Source organism: Callionymus lyra, chromosome 17, assembly GCF_982586985.1.
Source record: "Callionymus lyra chromosome 17, fCalLyr1.hap1.1, whole genome shotgun sequence".
NCBI classification, from domain to species: domain Eukaryota; kingdom Metazoa; phylum Chordata; class Actinopteri; order Syngnathiformes; family Callionymidae; genus Callionymus; species Callionymus lyra.
In genome coordinates, this window is record NC_141834.1 from 15,900,599 (window position 1) to 15,916,435 (window position 15,837).

General features: G+C 36.8%; 1 protein-coding gene across 1 annotated transcript in view; it reads right to left on the reverse strand.

Annotated features, from left to right (window-relative positions):
* Positions 1 to 15,837, reverse strand: part of nbeal2 (neurobeachin-like 2) — a 53,168-nt gene that overhangs the window by 20,212 nt on the left and 17,119 nt on the right. The window contains 20 exon segments of the mRNA XM_087812061.1: positions 13 to 648; positions 1,878 to 1,966; positions 2,108 to 2,267; positions 2,337 to 2,492; positions 3,446 to 3,596; positions 3,666 to 3,768; positions 3,837 to 3,996; positions 4,947 to 5,080; positions 5,151 to 5,325; positions 6,649 to 6,741; positions 6,804 to 6,886; positions 7,028 to 7,349; positions 7,420 to 7,539; positions 8,752 to 8,884; positions 9,745 to 10,358; positions 10,418 to 10,516; positions 12,764 to 12,847; positions 13,583 to 13,669; positions 14,895 to 15,001; positions 15,075 to 15,464. Of these exon segments, the coding sequence (XP_087668187.1) occupies positions 13 to 648; positions 1,878 to 1,966; positions 2,108 to 2,267; positions 2,337 to 2,492; positions 3,446 to 3,596; positions 3,666 to 3,768; positions 3,837 to 3,996; positions 4,947 to 5,080; positions 5,151 to 5,325; positions 6,649 to 6,741; positions 6,804 to 6,886; positions 7,028 to 7,349; positions 7,420 to 7,539; positions 8,752 to 8,884; positions 9,745 to 10,358; positions 10,418 to 10,516; positions 12,764 to 12,847; positions 13,583 to 13,669; positions 14,895 to 15,001; positions 15,075 to 15,464 (3,896 nt within the window).

Here is a 15,837-nt window from a genome sequence, read left to right on the forward strand (position 1 = left end):
AGGAAGCCAAACCTGTGGGTTGGACGTGTTGGAGATGGTGTCGCCGGTGGGCGGGTCCGTCCCGAGGCTGGTGTGGTCCAGAACGTTGGACAGACTGGAGCTCTTGCGCGGTCGGGAAGGCGGGAAAGGTTTGGAGTGCTCGATGGGGGACGGCGTGTTCGTGAGACTCCCCGCCGGGTCCTTGGCCTCGGTCACGCTGGCCAGCTCGATATCGAAGGGCGAGGTTCCGAACGGGGAGAGCGGCTGGTAGTCCCGACCCTCCTCGTCCGGGCGATAGGGGGCGATGTCCACGGCGTTGGACAGGGAGGAGCACTGGCTCTCCTGGTCCACCGAGTCGAAGGATTTGAAGTGTATGGTGCCGGTGAAGTTCTTCAGACCTCCGTCGCCGTTCTCCTTCTCCTCCTGCGGGGGGCAGTAGTCTTCCAGATAGAGCTCGTTTCCGGAGAACTCCATGTTCACCCCCGTCTCCCTGACCAAGGGGGGTCTTTCCTTCTCGTCGTAGGGAGGGAGGCTGGTGGACTCCTCGATGGTGTCCGTGTAGGACTCGTAGGACTCTTTGACGTAGAGCTTGGTGAGAACATCCTGCCAACCCGGCTGCTTCGACAGCTGTTTCATGTAGTCCTTGTTGGAGTAGAGGAGGTGAAAGAGCTGAGGAGTTGAAGAAGACACAAGTCAGTAGATGCCTTCACGACCACAATAGGAAATATGTCAACACGGTTTTATTTTCATTTTAGTACTGCTATAAACAAGTTTTTCCAAAATAAATGTAATTGTATAAATCTAGCAGTCATTCAAACTTTTTAGACTCTATAATAAAAGTAAAATATGGAAATAAAGAACCCTATGGCATAATAAGAAGTCTAAAATTAGCTCTTTTTAAAAATATTTACAATGAGAAACTCTTCTTGACTTTTCTTTTTTTTTTCTGGTGGATGTTTTAGCTTGTGAGTTCTAACTGAGCCACCGGGTGGTCTTCCTAGCAGAGTGAGACCCAAAACTCCCACTCAAAAACTTATACAACTCTCCTTCTGGGTAAAACAAAATCACTTTCTATTACGTGTAAATAAAGAAACAACGAAATCCTGCAAGATCCTGGTGATGACTGAGGACGAGAGGATACAGTGACTCCAGCAGCTTTAAAAGCTGATGTTTGGACATATTTTGGTTTCAAAACAAATGAAATCAGTTACAACTTCGTCAAGAGTCATGTGGTCTGTAAATTCTGCAACACCAGAGTCAAGTACTCGACAATACTACAAATATATACAGTGTCATTATATATCTTATCGTGTATTAATATTGCCAGATTCTTGTCAAATCACACACCTATTTGTTTAATGGTTTCTGAATTATAATTTTTTCTGGCACCAATTGTAGCTTAAGAAGCCTGTCTGACTCTCACTACGTATGCCGATGATACGCCGCTAAATTGTCGCTACTGCAAAAGTACCGGCGGCTACCTTGATGACAGTTATAAAAGCACCTGGTTCTGTTCTAATTTTCTAGATTGAACATATCCTCGTAGTTGACGAAATATAAACTGTGGATACGAAATCCTGGCAGCAGCAACTTGATCATCGATACAAATGCTAATTCAGGGAGATTAGCATCATTAGCATCCATTATAAATACGTTAGTATTTGGTTGTCTTCCCTCGAGAATAGAGCCCTTCCCTGTCATTTTCTGATGACGTTATTATGAATAACTATAAGTTAAAGAACATCAGGTATTCTTCTCAGTGTGAACTTAAGCCACGGGGATAAGGTCTGGGAACGCTGCCATCCACTGTAAACACTCATAAGACTTCTATGACAGATATTCCATGAGGTCACACGAGAGGTAATAAAGCATAACAAAAGAGACATCCGATGACCGACCTTCCGACAGACGTCTAATCGGACGGAGAGATCCGCTCGGTGGGACAGACTGACCACGGCCAGGAGGTCTCTGAAGTTTGGAGAAGTATCTGAAACGACGATAAGAAAAGTTGGCTTTCCCTTATCTCTGTTTTTCTTAACACATAGCCAAACATTTCATCTCCAAAAATACTTCTGAAGGTCTTATTTCTTCAGAGCTTCCAGGGCTCAGGTGCCCGATAAGGATGTACCTGTCGCGAGGACCTGCTCGTACAGACACCTGACGGTCGTCATGGTGACCGGGATGTCTTCAATGCAGAACACCAGACCGAGATATCCGGAGTCCCTCAGCTTGATGCGATGCTTGTGGCGCTCGGACACTCGTTCACTCTTGATGATTTTGTACAAAACCTAGCGAGAGAAACAAGGTTAAGAGACGATAGAAGACTTTCTTGAGGAGTGTTGGAAGATTCTTCTCACTCTGAACACCCTCTCTCTGGCCGAGTCTTTGAAAGTGGGGTTCAGGAGGAGCCCGTACAACTGCTCCGCGCCCCAGTCCAGCAGCACCGTCTGGACCTGCTCGCGAGGAGGACTGGTCCTGAGCAGCTCGTACAGAACATCCAGAGCCTTCACCACCTGAGGAGCATATATCCCATAATTCATTTTCAACTCTACAATAACTCTAAACCATTGACCGGCTTCATAAGGCCTTGATGAATTTTTTGGTGGATTATTTTAAATTTACTGTTTACAAAATGAAAAATATATCATAAAATGTACTTTACAATTTAATTTATATATTATATATATTTAATTTTTTCCCTTCCTTCTTAAATATATTAAAGTATTCTTTCTTGAAGCTACTTCAAGCAGTCACAGAAATACACAACTAGTTCAGATCTAAATATTACATTATAAATGTCCTTGTTTTTGGGTTTTTCCTTTTCATTCGTTTTTAAAAAAGTTTTCTATTTTTCTTCATTCTTCTTTCGTTCTTATTTGCTACGTTTTCTGAGGCTCTTTTCTCCAATTTCACTTCTGCAATTAAGCCTGACTGTTCCTAATTTTATTAATTTTAAAATTCTTAATATATCTTCTTCCCTCTTCCTCTTTTATTAATATTATAAATTCAATGTTTATAAATGAATAATATACACTATATTATATATATAATATATACTTAATCTTATTATATTTAATATATATATATATATATATATATTATAGCCTTACATCATTTAATGTTTCTCTTCTTGTTTTGTTCAAACTTTCTCTCTCCTTTTCTTTGTCACTTCTTTTCTTAAGCTTGACCTAAATAAATACTTTAAATGTCTTTGTTGTAAGAGTTTATTATTTTCTGTCATGTTGGTGAGGATTTCTTTCCCAACGCTTCTATTAAAATTAAATAAATATAAACAAAATAATGAAAAAAAAAGTACACGTTTGAATAAACTATAAACAATTCCCTTTTTTTTGTTAATTTTAGGCTATTTTTCCGCCTCCTTCTTTCTTTTGCCTGAAGGCCCTGCGTTAAAGTTGAAGACGTAAACCTGTCTTTTAAAGATAATCTTTTTTTTTGTTGCTTTCACCTGCTTCTCCTCCCCCGCGCTCACAACGAAGGCCACAACGCTGTGAAGCTCCTCTGATGTCGGAGACTTGAGAAATTCTTTCAGCATCGTGAACAGAGCGTCCTGCACCGTCAGCTTGTCTTCCGTCAGCGGACTGCCGTCTTTCTCCAGGCTGCACGGGACGCAAATATATCATCATCATCATCAGAAACGTAATGTTTTATTTTTAAACAAGCCTCACCTGTAATAGGTACGGATGGTGTCGAGAATATACTGAACTCCATATTTTCTCTTCAGCTGCTGCTTCCCTTTGTTGATTTCCGACGACAGGTACTGGACGTGAGCTTCAGCGCAGAAGTCAAGAGTTAATCATGTTTTTTCGGGTCAAGGTCAATCACTGCTCGTGACTTACACAGACAAACGGCGAAGTGGCTCCTGGTCCAGATCCTGAAGTCGAAGAGGAGGTGCTGGTAGAGCTGTTGCAGCAGAGGACTGTTGCCTTCACTGTGAACCTGCTTGATCAGCTGCTGACAGGCCATCAGGACCTTGATGTCCATCATGCAGCCCGGAACCTGTGAGGGAAGACGAGACAAACTGTTGGTGTTGTGGGTCGAAACTCAAAATAGGATAAAAAAAACCACACAAACATGTATTTTAAAATATATAAATACTTATTTTGTTTCTTCTTTTATTTGGCTTTTTATTAAGTTCATTTCATGACATTTCAGACAAAACAAAAAAGTGATTTTAAACTACAAATACTTGTTTAATACAGTGTGGCTTTGTGGCCCTTTGACTGTATTTATGTGTAAAGATTCACAATTAAACTACGATTAATCGTGTATAATTTTTTTAAATTGTATTTCCTGTGTTTTAAGATTTCATTTTGTCTTAGTTCCTTCTTTTATCTTGAGTATTTCATGTAAACTGTGGCCCAGAAGTGCCAAAATAAACGTACAAACTATGAAACAAAATAACAAAATCTGAAAACAAACGTACAATTACTTAAAATGATAAATTTGTTTCATGAGTTTGTAAATGAGTGAAAAGATTTTCAAGATGAACGAAATAAACGTTTAGCTCACATGCACTGGTTTAGTGATTTATACTTAAACGGTACATATATATTATAATATATTATATATTAAATAAATAATATTAAATAAAACAATGTTTTTAACAACTAATATAAATCAATGATTAAAAAAATTGTTAATATTTTTTATATTTAACTTTAACAGCAACTGAACTTGAATACAATTTTAATTTAATTATGACAATAGATAAAAACATAATTAATCGAAACAGTGAATTTAAACTTTTATAATATCATCTAATATTTAATTAATATTCGTTCCTTTTTGTTTTTGTTGCTCAAGGTTTCTTTTGTCATTTCATTATTTTTTAACGGCACCTCACAGCATTTAAAGCGGATAGTTAATAGATTACATAGTTTTAGTTCAATCCTGGATATTGAACATTAAAACATATTGATAAGCTACGATGCGTGGCCTGGTCTTGCCTTGCTCAGCATGGCTCCGATGATGCTCGGGCCGTGACACTGCAGCAGACCGTCTTGATTGACAGGATGATGTTGAATCAGGTTCTTCACCATCAACAGAAAAGCAGCGACACTGTTCTTCTCCAGCCGCACGTCTGAAGATGACAGTTCAAGACTCTTGGTTCGGTTCTTAGGAAACATGTTTCTTCACACAAGGAAGTTCACCTGCAGACTCGTCCAGGGGCAGCAACATGGCGGCGGGCCACTGAGGAGAGGTCAGCTCGGGGCCGAGCAGGTCGGCGGTCTCTTGGTCACCGTTGATACAAACCGGCTCCGCCTCACAGACCTGCTCCAGCAGAGGCAGCATGACGGCCATACCTCCGACCACGTTTATCACATCCTGCGAACAACATGAAGGTTTTATTGAGACTCAACGCAGAGCAGGAAAAAAAACCTCAACTTCTGTTTAAATAAAATAAATGTGTTCGACAAATGACTATTATTATAAGATAAATTTTAAATAAACCAAATGTATATTCGATTGCATTGGAACAGATCACAACAATTATACATTTCAACCACAAATCATGTTTTTTTAAATCCTGAAATTTTGAATACAATTTGTAATTAATGTTGTTGTTAATAATGTTTAAAAACAAAAAATAATTTTCAAAATACTTAATTAAATCGTAAAAGTATAAACACAAACTCTACATAATTTAAAATGAAATATGCAAACATATATTATTAAATAATTTAAATACAAAATAAACAAATAAATAACATATATACGTTTAAATGGGTAATATTGGTACTTTTTAGAATGTAGTAGAACATTTTAAATAATTTAAATTTAAATTTGACAAATTGCGATTTAAATAAATGATCAACCTGCAAACATGTAAAATAAATATATAAATATAAAAATATCAAAGAACTAAAATAAAGAAATCGTCATGAAAAGACTTAAAGACATTTTTTAAAGAAATAGTAAATACTATTTTAGATTGAACTTATGTAGTGGTATAGAAGAAAAACAAAATTATTTTAATTTAAATACATTTTACAACAGGAACTGAACATAAATACATTTTTCATTTTAATAATGACGATAATTACAAAAAGTAATTAATCAAAAGGGTGAATAAAAATATTGGTGTAAATAATGTTTGTTTATATAATTAAACAAAACATATCTTTAAATACAAAACAAAAAAAAACAACTTTCGAATTGTAATGCTTTGGTAAATTTAAATTAGAATCTAGTAGTAAAGAATAAAAAAGTAAACAATTTAAATTTAAATGTATGACAATGTGGGAATGTTAATAAATAAAAAAACTAGAAGAAAAAAATTATATTTAAAAATATTCTAAAAAAAAATAAAAATAAAATAAAATCTAACAATGTATGGACTTTGACCCAGAGACAACACACGGGATACCACAAATGCATTTTAATATCCGGGGCCACTGGGTCACCCTGACCCAGAGACAACACAGGGGATACCACAAATGCATTTTAATATCCGGGGCCAGTGGGTCACCCTGACCCAGAGACAACACAGGGGATACCACAAATGCATTTTAATATCCGGGGCCACTTGGTCACCCTGACCCAGAGACAACACACGGGATACCACAAACACATTTTATTTCCGGGCCACTGGGTCACCTTGAACCCTGAGATGACTCAAAAGTTAAATTCATAAAATGTTCTTCTAACCTTGATGTCCCAGTTCACGACCCTGTGACCCGTCAGTCTGCCGTCATACTGGTGATTGGGAGACAGATCCAGACATTTCTGACTCTTGAAGGCCTGACGGACGAAAACATGACAATAGATTTGAATGATTCAAATGTTTTTAAAGGTTCAGTCACCTGTGGAGTGTAGTAGAGCAGGAGTTTGCTATTGAGGTCAGACAGCTCGCCGTCCGCTTTGAATAGAGACACGTGATTGGGTCCTGTGACGAGAGCAGAGGTGGTTTTAATATCATCTGCAAACAGGATCCGCGGCGAAAGATTAGCTGCTTCTTCTGTCTAGCATTGATGATCCGGCATTAAAAGAGGCTCAGAGGATTAGACAAGGTTTGCAGTGTGAGCACCTGCACTGTGAAGCGCTTTTGTCTGCTGCGGCTGCAGAGCCTCGTGGCAGATGAAGGCAGTGCCCAGTAGTCCGTCCAGCGAGGTGGGCGTCCCCCACTCCGTGTCCTGCAGACCAGCTGGGATGGTGTGAACAGAGGAGTCAGTCAAAGCCCCCCATTGACCCCCCGCGAACGACGCCGGGAAGGACTGGGATCGGATGAGAGCGGGGCCGCCGGGGGGCGAGGAGAAGTCGGCGGCCGGGGTGGTGGGGGTGGACATGGAGGAGGTGCTGGTGATGGTGGTCCGGTGGCCCGCCGAGCCGATGCAGCAGGACGTGAACGGCTTCATGGAAAAGGGGGGGGGGATACGTTACTTTTTAAAATCAGATTCGAAGAGAAGAGGCGGAGGCTACCTCGCTGAAGGACGGGAAGCGAAGCTGAGAGCTTTTGCAAAGTTTCCCGTCGATGTAGATGTTGACCAGGTTCTGACCGAAAGGACGCCGTCCTGGGATGTGGACGATACAGACGGAGTGCTGCCAGAAGGGGAGATAAAAACACACTATAACACATTATAGTAAAGACTATAACATACGATAATAAGCAACAACGTTCGTGATCATTGTATCATATGTTGTTTTTTTTATTATTTAAAAATGAAACAAAAAATTATCTAAAATTGGCAAAATGATGGATTTTTTTTTCACAGTTTCATATTAAAATTAAAATAAAACAGCCCCTGTGATTGGCTGAGTGTTCTATCAAGTACTCTTATGGTATCGTCTGGTGTCACTTTTATATTGAATTTAAAAGGCTATGAATAAAAAAATATTGAATTTGGAAAAAGTATTTTTGAAGTTATATCATTTGAATATTAAAATCTATCTATAGAACAATTGGCGATTTTTATTCTTTAAATTTAATTATATATATATCAAGATTCTGAAACGAGAAAAAAGTACAATTTAGTTAAATATTAAATATTGCATTTATTTTGAAAAATTAGGACTTTATTTTTTACAATTTTTCAAAAGTACCGGTTTGGACCAGCATCGAATAAAACCTCTAACAATACCCTTTATAGACACATTAATCTAAACAAATTTCAATCTTCTTTTTTTTTACAAATTCAATATTTTTTAAATCAATATAATAATGTTCATTTTGTTGGGACTCAAGAAAAGAAAGTTTTCATAAAACAATGGAACATTAATAAACTTGCCTCAAAAAGTTTAAATTGAGCAAAAGATGAATTAATAATAAATAAAAATAGTGAACAGAAGTTTCCATTAATTAAACATTCATTAAACAAATAATAATAATAGTAAAATGTTAAATCAGTAAATAAAATGAAAGAGAAAATATTGCATTTATTTTGAAAAATGAGGACTTTATTTTTTACAATTTTTCAAAAGTACCGGTTGGGACCAGCATCGAATAAAACCTCTAACAATACCCTTTATAGACGCATTAATCTAAACAGTGTTTCAAAACATCCTAGTTTCTAAGAGCAAGTTCAATTCCCCTTATGTCAAAAGTGATTGGTTGGCTGGGCGGCAAAGCATTATAGGAGCTGTTTAGCTCACCGTTATTCAGGAAAGGCACCTCAGAAGAAAATTAAACTGTAACTACTTTCTAGATTTAGTTTATTGTTGGTGTTTTGAGTATATAACCCCAGTGATAAATGAGGGACCACTGAGTACCATCAACCAGGCCCAACAGTGTCAGTAAAGGCTAGTTAAAGTTACCCATGAGGAGTCCACCAGCGGGTTCTCCGGCAGTGACACCGCCATGTATTCCTTCTTAGTGCAAACAGCAACGACCAGAACACCCTCCATGGTGAAGAACGCCTCCAGTCCAGTTCCACTCGCTGTGAAGAAACTAAACACACAAACCATTTAAAAAATGTTGATTCAACTCAATGGAATTCAAGCTTCTATAAGGAAGTATTTCAGTGAATTTAATATTTCAAATCATGTTATTTTTTCATTTAAATCTTTTTTGAACAATTTAATGCAATAATTTCCCCCCAAAAAAGTGAAATTGGAGTTTTTTCTATAATAACTTAATTTAAAAAAACAATAATATATATCGTTACACATTAAGAGTGATATATAACAAATTCCAATAATTTAAACATGTTTTTTTGCAAATTCAATATTTTTTAGATCAATATAAAAATGTTAGTTTTGTTGAGACTCAGTGCAGGGTGAAAGAAAATCCCTTTTACTGAGAAAAAATGTTCATAAAACAATGGAAAAGGAAATAAAAGATTATCTCGTCAACATTAGAAAACTGGCCTCAAAAAGTTTAAATTGAGCAAAAGATGAATTAATAATAAATAAAAATAGTGAACAGAAGTTTTCATTAATTAAACAAATAATAATAGTAAAATACAATACCAGGAAATAAAATTAAACATTAACAAATAATATATATATATATTTTTAAACAAAACAAGAAAAAAAAATGAAATTCAAATAATAAACACAGTTCTACATTTAACTTAACTTGAGTGAAGTAGTATGGAAGGAAAAAGTAATTAATAATATAATATCAAATAAACATGACCACATTTTAAATTTAGATTTAGAAACTCTATGTGTAAATAAAGCTATTCAATTGGATTAACAAAAATATATAATTTAATTCAAAAATTTAAACATTCAATATAAAAGTATTGAATGTTTAACAGAATAAACAGAATAATTCTAAAAATATCTTATAAGTGTGTAGTTTACCTGTACAGCTGTTTTCGGCGCAGACCTCTCGCCATTTCCTGCGGCGTCCCGACGGTGGACGGCCGGCGGCTGCTGAGCTGCGAGTAGTGCAGACAGAGCCAGGCGTGGAAGGCGAAGCCGCTGCCGGGCCAGCGCTGGATGGCCGGCACCATGATCCCCGCCATGGGCGGCGTGAGGTCGAAGTACTGCAGGGCGCTGTCCTGACCTTTCCTCGCCGCCACCGCCGACAGCACCTGGACGATGCGCGTGCAGTACGGATGCACGGACCCCGAGATGTCGTCCGTTCTCAAGAGTCTGAGGAGGCTCTTCAGCTCCTCCGGCCTCAGACACAGCGAGCCCAGGTCCTGCAGGAGGCCGAGCAGCGCGTCCGCACACTGTCTGTCCAAAGTCCGAGGCTGCGAGAGGACCTGCAGTAAAGCTCCCACCATGCCGGCTTCCACCGCCACGGTCCGGCAGGACAGGGACCCGCCGCACACGGTGGCGAGCCACTGGGCCACCAGCAGCTGCAGCTCCCGCTGACCGCTCAGGTCCGGGAGCCACTGCAGCAGCAGGAGAAGAGGCTGGTCGTTGCTGATGCCCAGGTGATGAGCGTGAGCGTGCTCCCCCTCCACCGCCTGCAGGGCAAACTTTAGACTCAAACTTCACGACAACGAGCGACGAGGGATGGAGTCACCATGTTCATCAGCTCCTGCAGGAGCCTCTTGGTGGGCAGGCCGTGACTTTTTAACACGTCGAACAGCTGCGAGTAGCCGATCCTTTCCTTGAAGATCTCCTGGAGGTGAAGATAGAAATAGCATCAGCATCTGGGGGACACTAATAAATCAATCATCCGCCATGGAGGGAGAATGTTTTTTTGTTTTTTTCAAGGAAGAAACCACAAGTTGTATTTCAATCATCAACACGTTTGGTCCTTTAACTGCAGTGGAAAAATATTCAGACGCAGGCACATACACGCAGGGATGCCAGCGAGCAAAAGGCGGTGCTGAACAAGTCAGTGGTGAAACCAAAATAAAGCTCAGGGAGACGATCCAAAACTACAAAAAAAGATTAATAAAGTTTCAATTACAATAATCAACAGGTGGGCGGGTTTATTTGTATTTTTGTGGTTGTGAATAAGTTCTTTTTTCAAAAACGTTGGAGATATTTATCATGTTTTTAAGTTTAAAAAGTAAATACTATGATAATATATCAGTTCCATCAGAATATTGAATGGTTGAATATGAACTTTCTAATGTTAAAACTTTCAGCCAATCATAGGACGCGTAGACGATCATGTGAGAAGGTAAGTAAGTAAGTAAGTAAGTAAGTAAGTAATATTTATTTAGGTAGAAGCACTGGTGCTAGTATTATACCAACATTTTTATATTGAATTAAAATGGCTACAAATTTAGAAATATTAAATTTAGAAAAGCTATTTTTTATTATTAGATTTAGTGTATCAACCCTTATGTGAAAAAAAGGTAATTTATATTGAAAACATTCCATTTTTTAAATATTTTTTTCAACATTTAAATACACAAAAGATTGAATTAAATTCAATATTGTGATGGGACTACGCGTACTCTGGATATGACTAAGCTAAACAGGAAGTGAGGTGAAAGCAGTATTGTAGATAATGATGTCAAAACAAAACCAGGTCATGAAGTACGTTCCTCTCCTCTAACTACCTTTTTTTTTTACCCACATTTATTTAATGTTTAATTTTGTCCTCTTTCATCTTTTAAATTGTTCCAAGTTTCCTAAGAATACATTTATAAATGTTTATGAATATAAAGATATATTTATTTATGTTATGTCGGGGTCAAGGAGACCCGATTTTAACCTTTATGCTAACATTAATCTAGCTATCGTTGTGTGAACTCCTTCATAGAAGCAGTAAAGCTTTTAATAATATAATGTTGTATCCACCCTGTTACACCCATTGATGTGTTTTTATTCATGCTCGGTACACCAACTAAACCGCCCGCAATCTGACGGCAAACACTCCGACTGTTGGCTTTAGACAAAGATGGCCGACGCGTAACTCATGAATAAAAAAAGAGCCGTTGAGTCATCGGAGATATGACTTTAGCGGTTACCAAAGACGTCAGGGAGTCGGCTACGTGTCATAATTCGATGTCAAATAAACAGATTATTCTGGAGGAATGACACACGGCGAGTCACGACGATAGCATGTTAGCATGTAGCACCATGCTGGGTACACAGTGTGTACTATATCCATTTGTTGAAATAATTAAACTTTATATATCCAAAGTGACAAAACATGCTGCTACAGTTACGCCGATATTTCCGATATATATCCGAACTTCCAGCTAAGATAGCTAAAGTTTTAGCGACATAGGAATGTTGCTAAGCTAACGTTAGCGCTGACAATTCTAGAGTCATCAAAGTTCTTTGTTAGAGTTTTAATTAAATCATGTGAAATAAGGTCATTTGTGGGGGTATGTTTTTTTAATTCTTCACGAAGATAGTATATTTTTATTTTTAATTTAATATATATATATATATATATATATTTTTAACGTTTAACTTTAAACTTCTGATTTCCTTATGCATCTATTCGCAAAACTTTACTTTAATATAACTGTATGTCCCCGTTTAAAATGATAATAAAAATACAAAATATTACAAAAATAATATTAATGCTTTATCAAGTTATTTTTAAAATCAAATTTTGTTAATGAGCGATAATAACACAAATGTATATAAAGGACACAATACATGAAAGCCTTAACAATACTATCTTGATCATATAAACATTGTATGATTATCTCTTTTTTTTTATCTTTCTGTCTGCGAACAAACAGATGAACAGATATGAATGACATTATCAGGAGATAAATAGTTTGATCAGAATTACAATCTGGATCCGCACATATTTTGAAGGTTTTTTTGTTTTTTTTTAAACTGTCATTAGAACCCATATTATTATTTCTTGGCTGACATTTGCTCTCTCAAGTTACCTCTATTCATAACAACTTTCTTAAGGAATTAAATCACATTTGTTCAAAGTACAAACCTTAGCAGAAGGCGAGTTGCTCATGATCGCCGTCAGGACTCCCAGAGCATGAACCGTAATACTGTCTGAGCCTTTTTCCCACATCTATAATAGAATACAAAGTACAAGATGGACATATAAGTGAAAGAAAACAATTCTTTTTTTCACAACTACAGTGAAAGAAAAGAAACGATCATTCAAAATGATTGGTGCAGGCGAAGACAAGCCAAACCAGGTAAATGTGCTGAATCAAGCCCCTATTTGTTAATTCTCGATAAGTCCCAGCATGCATTCTACCCAAGCCGACCACGAAAAGAGACGTATTAAGCAATCTTGAAGAGAAAAACAAGCATGAAAACACCAAGACGAGAGCCAGGTCTCTCACACAGGCACCACCAGTCACGCAGCAAAAAATATGACCGTGGAAAGGAGTGTGTTGAAAAAAAACAACAAAAAAAAACACCATGCACCGTGAAATACTCTGCATGCCCCTCTGAGCCCTCTGTTGACAGCAGGGAATTCAGCCTCCGATTATCAGCGTGATATAAATCAAAACTCCCACACAGGATTAAACCTCCAGCTGCAGATGTGAAGCTGCGCAGAGACCAAGCCAGTTTAATCAATATGCTGAATGGAAAGAGCCAAAACAAAATGTTTTTTTTTGCATTCAAATATGAACTGAATGTGGCACACGCTGTTTTATTTACAACAGAAAAAAAAAAAACGTTAGTGTCAGACTTCCTGTCTGTAACTTCCTGTGAAAATAGTTCACAGCTCGCTGAGAAGAAGGCTGAGTTTCCTGCTGACAGACCCACATCAACACTGAGGGGAGGAAAGTACCTGCTGCACTTCGACCTCTGTGAGTAAACTGGTCGTGAGGTCACACTCGACCTCACGTTCCGGCCTACGCCTGCTGCTCAGAAAGAGCTGCAGGACACAATGACACACACACACACACACACACACAAAGCATGAACAGACGAGACACTGTCAATGTGACACAAAAGCAGTTTATATATTGTTATGCTGATATCACACAAAATTAAAAATTATGGAAATGCCAATTGTTTATGCCTAAATATGTACAAATTTAATTCTATTTATAGTTTTTATATTTATTTTATATTTAATAAATAAATAAATAAATTAAATATTATTAATATTTTGAATTCATTTCATTTTATTTATTTATTTATTATTTTTACTTCTTTTTTTCTTATCTATACATTTTTTTTTATAATTTTAATTTAATTAAAGACATGTAATTTTAATTTTAAATTGAAATGTTATTGGCTGGTCTAAGATCAGTTCTTCAGGTGAGTTTAAAAGCATTATTTAATTTTAGACATGTTAATAATTAAACATGTTTATTTTTGTAGAAGCAAAGTGTGAGATTGTCCATTTTTAAATGTTTTATCTTTATTTTTTTAAATGATTTTATTGGCTGGTCCGGATCAATTCTCAAGTATTATGTGTGTGTCAGTTTAAAAAACTTTCAACTTTCTTATCTATCACACTTACTTTAAAGGAAATACAAGTTTATCTGATCAAAAATGTTTTTATTTATTTTCTTTTCTATCTTACTTTTTTTATTTTTCTTAATATTAATTTAATTATTATTATTTTATTTTTTTTACATATTTTTTAATTCTTTTTTATTATTGTTTTATTTAATTTATCATTTTTATTTCATATTAAGTAAACTTTATTACTTTCTCTCCAGCCTGTCTATCGCACTTACTTTAAAGGGAATAAAAGTCTGATCAAACTTTCTTTTTCTCTTTAAAAGTAAGAGTTAGAATTATAAAAATAAATAAAAAACATCATAAAAAACATCATATATTTAAAAGAAAAATTAAAATATAAAATTTGAAAGAAAAAATGAATTTGTTGTTGAGTCTAAAAATCATTATAAAAAGATTACACATTGTAGGAATTAATATAAGAATAGATTTATAAAAGATTACATTAATAAATCTAAATTTCCATCAAATGTAGTAGGTTGGGTTGCACGTTTAAAAAGAGTTACATAAATGAATTAAAAATATAAAAGTCTGAATAAACTTGACGTATAATATCAAATTTGCCAACAAACAAACAATGAGCCTGATGTCAGTGAATGCACCATTAGGAGCAAAAAAGGAGGTCTGACCTTGCTGTTTTGAATAAGTCTGAGGATGTGTTCGAAGCAGTTGTTGTTGAGGAAGACGGCCTGCAGGGAGGGTCGATCCGAGCACTGGAGGATGTCAGGAATCGAAGCTTTGAAAAAAGAGAAAAAAGAAAATATGGTTCGACCCAAAAAAGCAGCAGCGATATCAACAAAGAGACTCACTGAGCATCAGACTCTGCAGGGAGATCAAACCGTCCTCCCAGCTCTCGCGGTCCTGCTGCTCGCCTCGGAGCGGCTGGTTCCAGTTCAGGAGCTGGAAGTATCTCTCCAGGATGGTCCTGATCTCCACCTGTCTCTCGGTGGGGCTGCTGGTGTGCAGGAGGTGGACCATGGAGGTCAGGCACTGCAGCGTCAGCTGCGGGAGTTTGGTGTCTTTGGCTCCGCTGGAGGTCTGGCAGCACCAGACCCGCAGCACCGAGAACAGGTCCGACACGGACTCGGGGGTGATGGAGAGAAGGCCGTTCTTCTTTCCTCCGCTGATGACCGCCCCGAAGAGATGGACCAGCCGAAGCCTCAGGAACTCTGGAACATTTTCGCTGTCCTGCAGACTTTCTGTGAATTTATATAGTTTATCAGTGACTTCAGAATATTGTTGAAGTTAACATTTCAAACGTTGAACATTTAAGAAAATTAATTAATTTAATAGTTTCTCTGTAGAAAGGTTACATTTTTTTTAATTTAATTTGATTAAATATTTTGGTTTTATTGGGTTTAATCTCGAATTTATAATTTAAAATATATAAATATATAAAATAATTCTACTCCAATCAATAATTTGTATATTGAAGAGTCAAATTCGTTGAATTGTATTAAAACATTAAAAAAATTAATACATTTTTTTAGATTCTAGTATATTAATTCGAATAATTAAACAATTACCAATAATTATTGCTTTATTCATATTATGTTAAATTCAATAAACAAA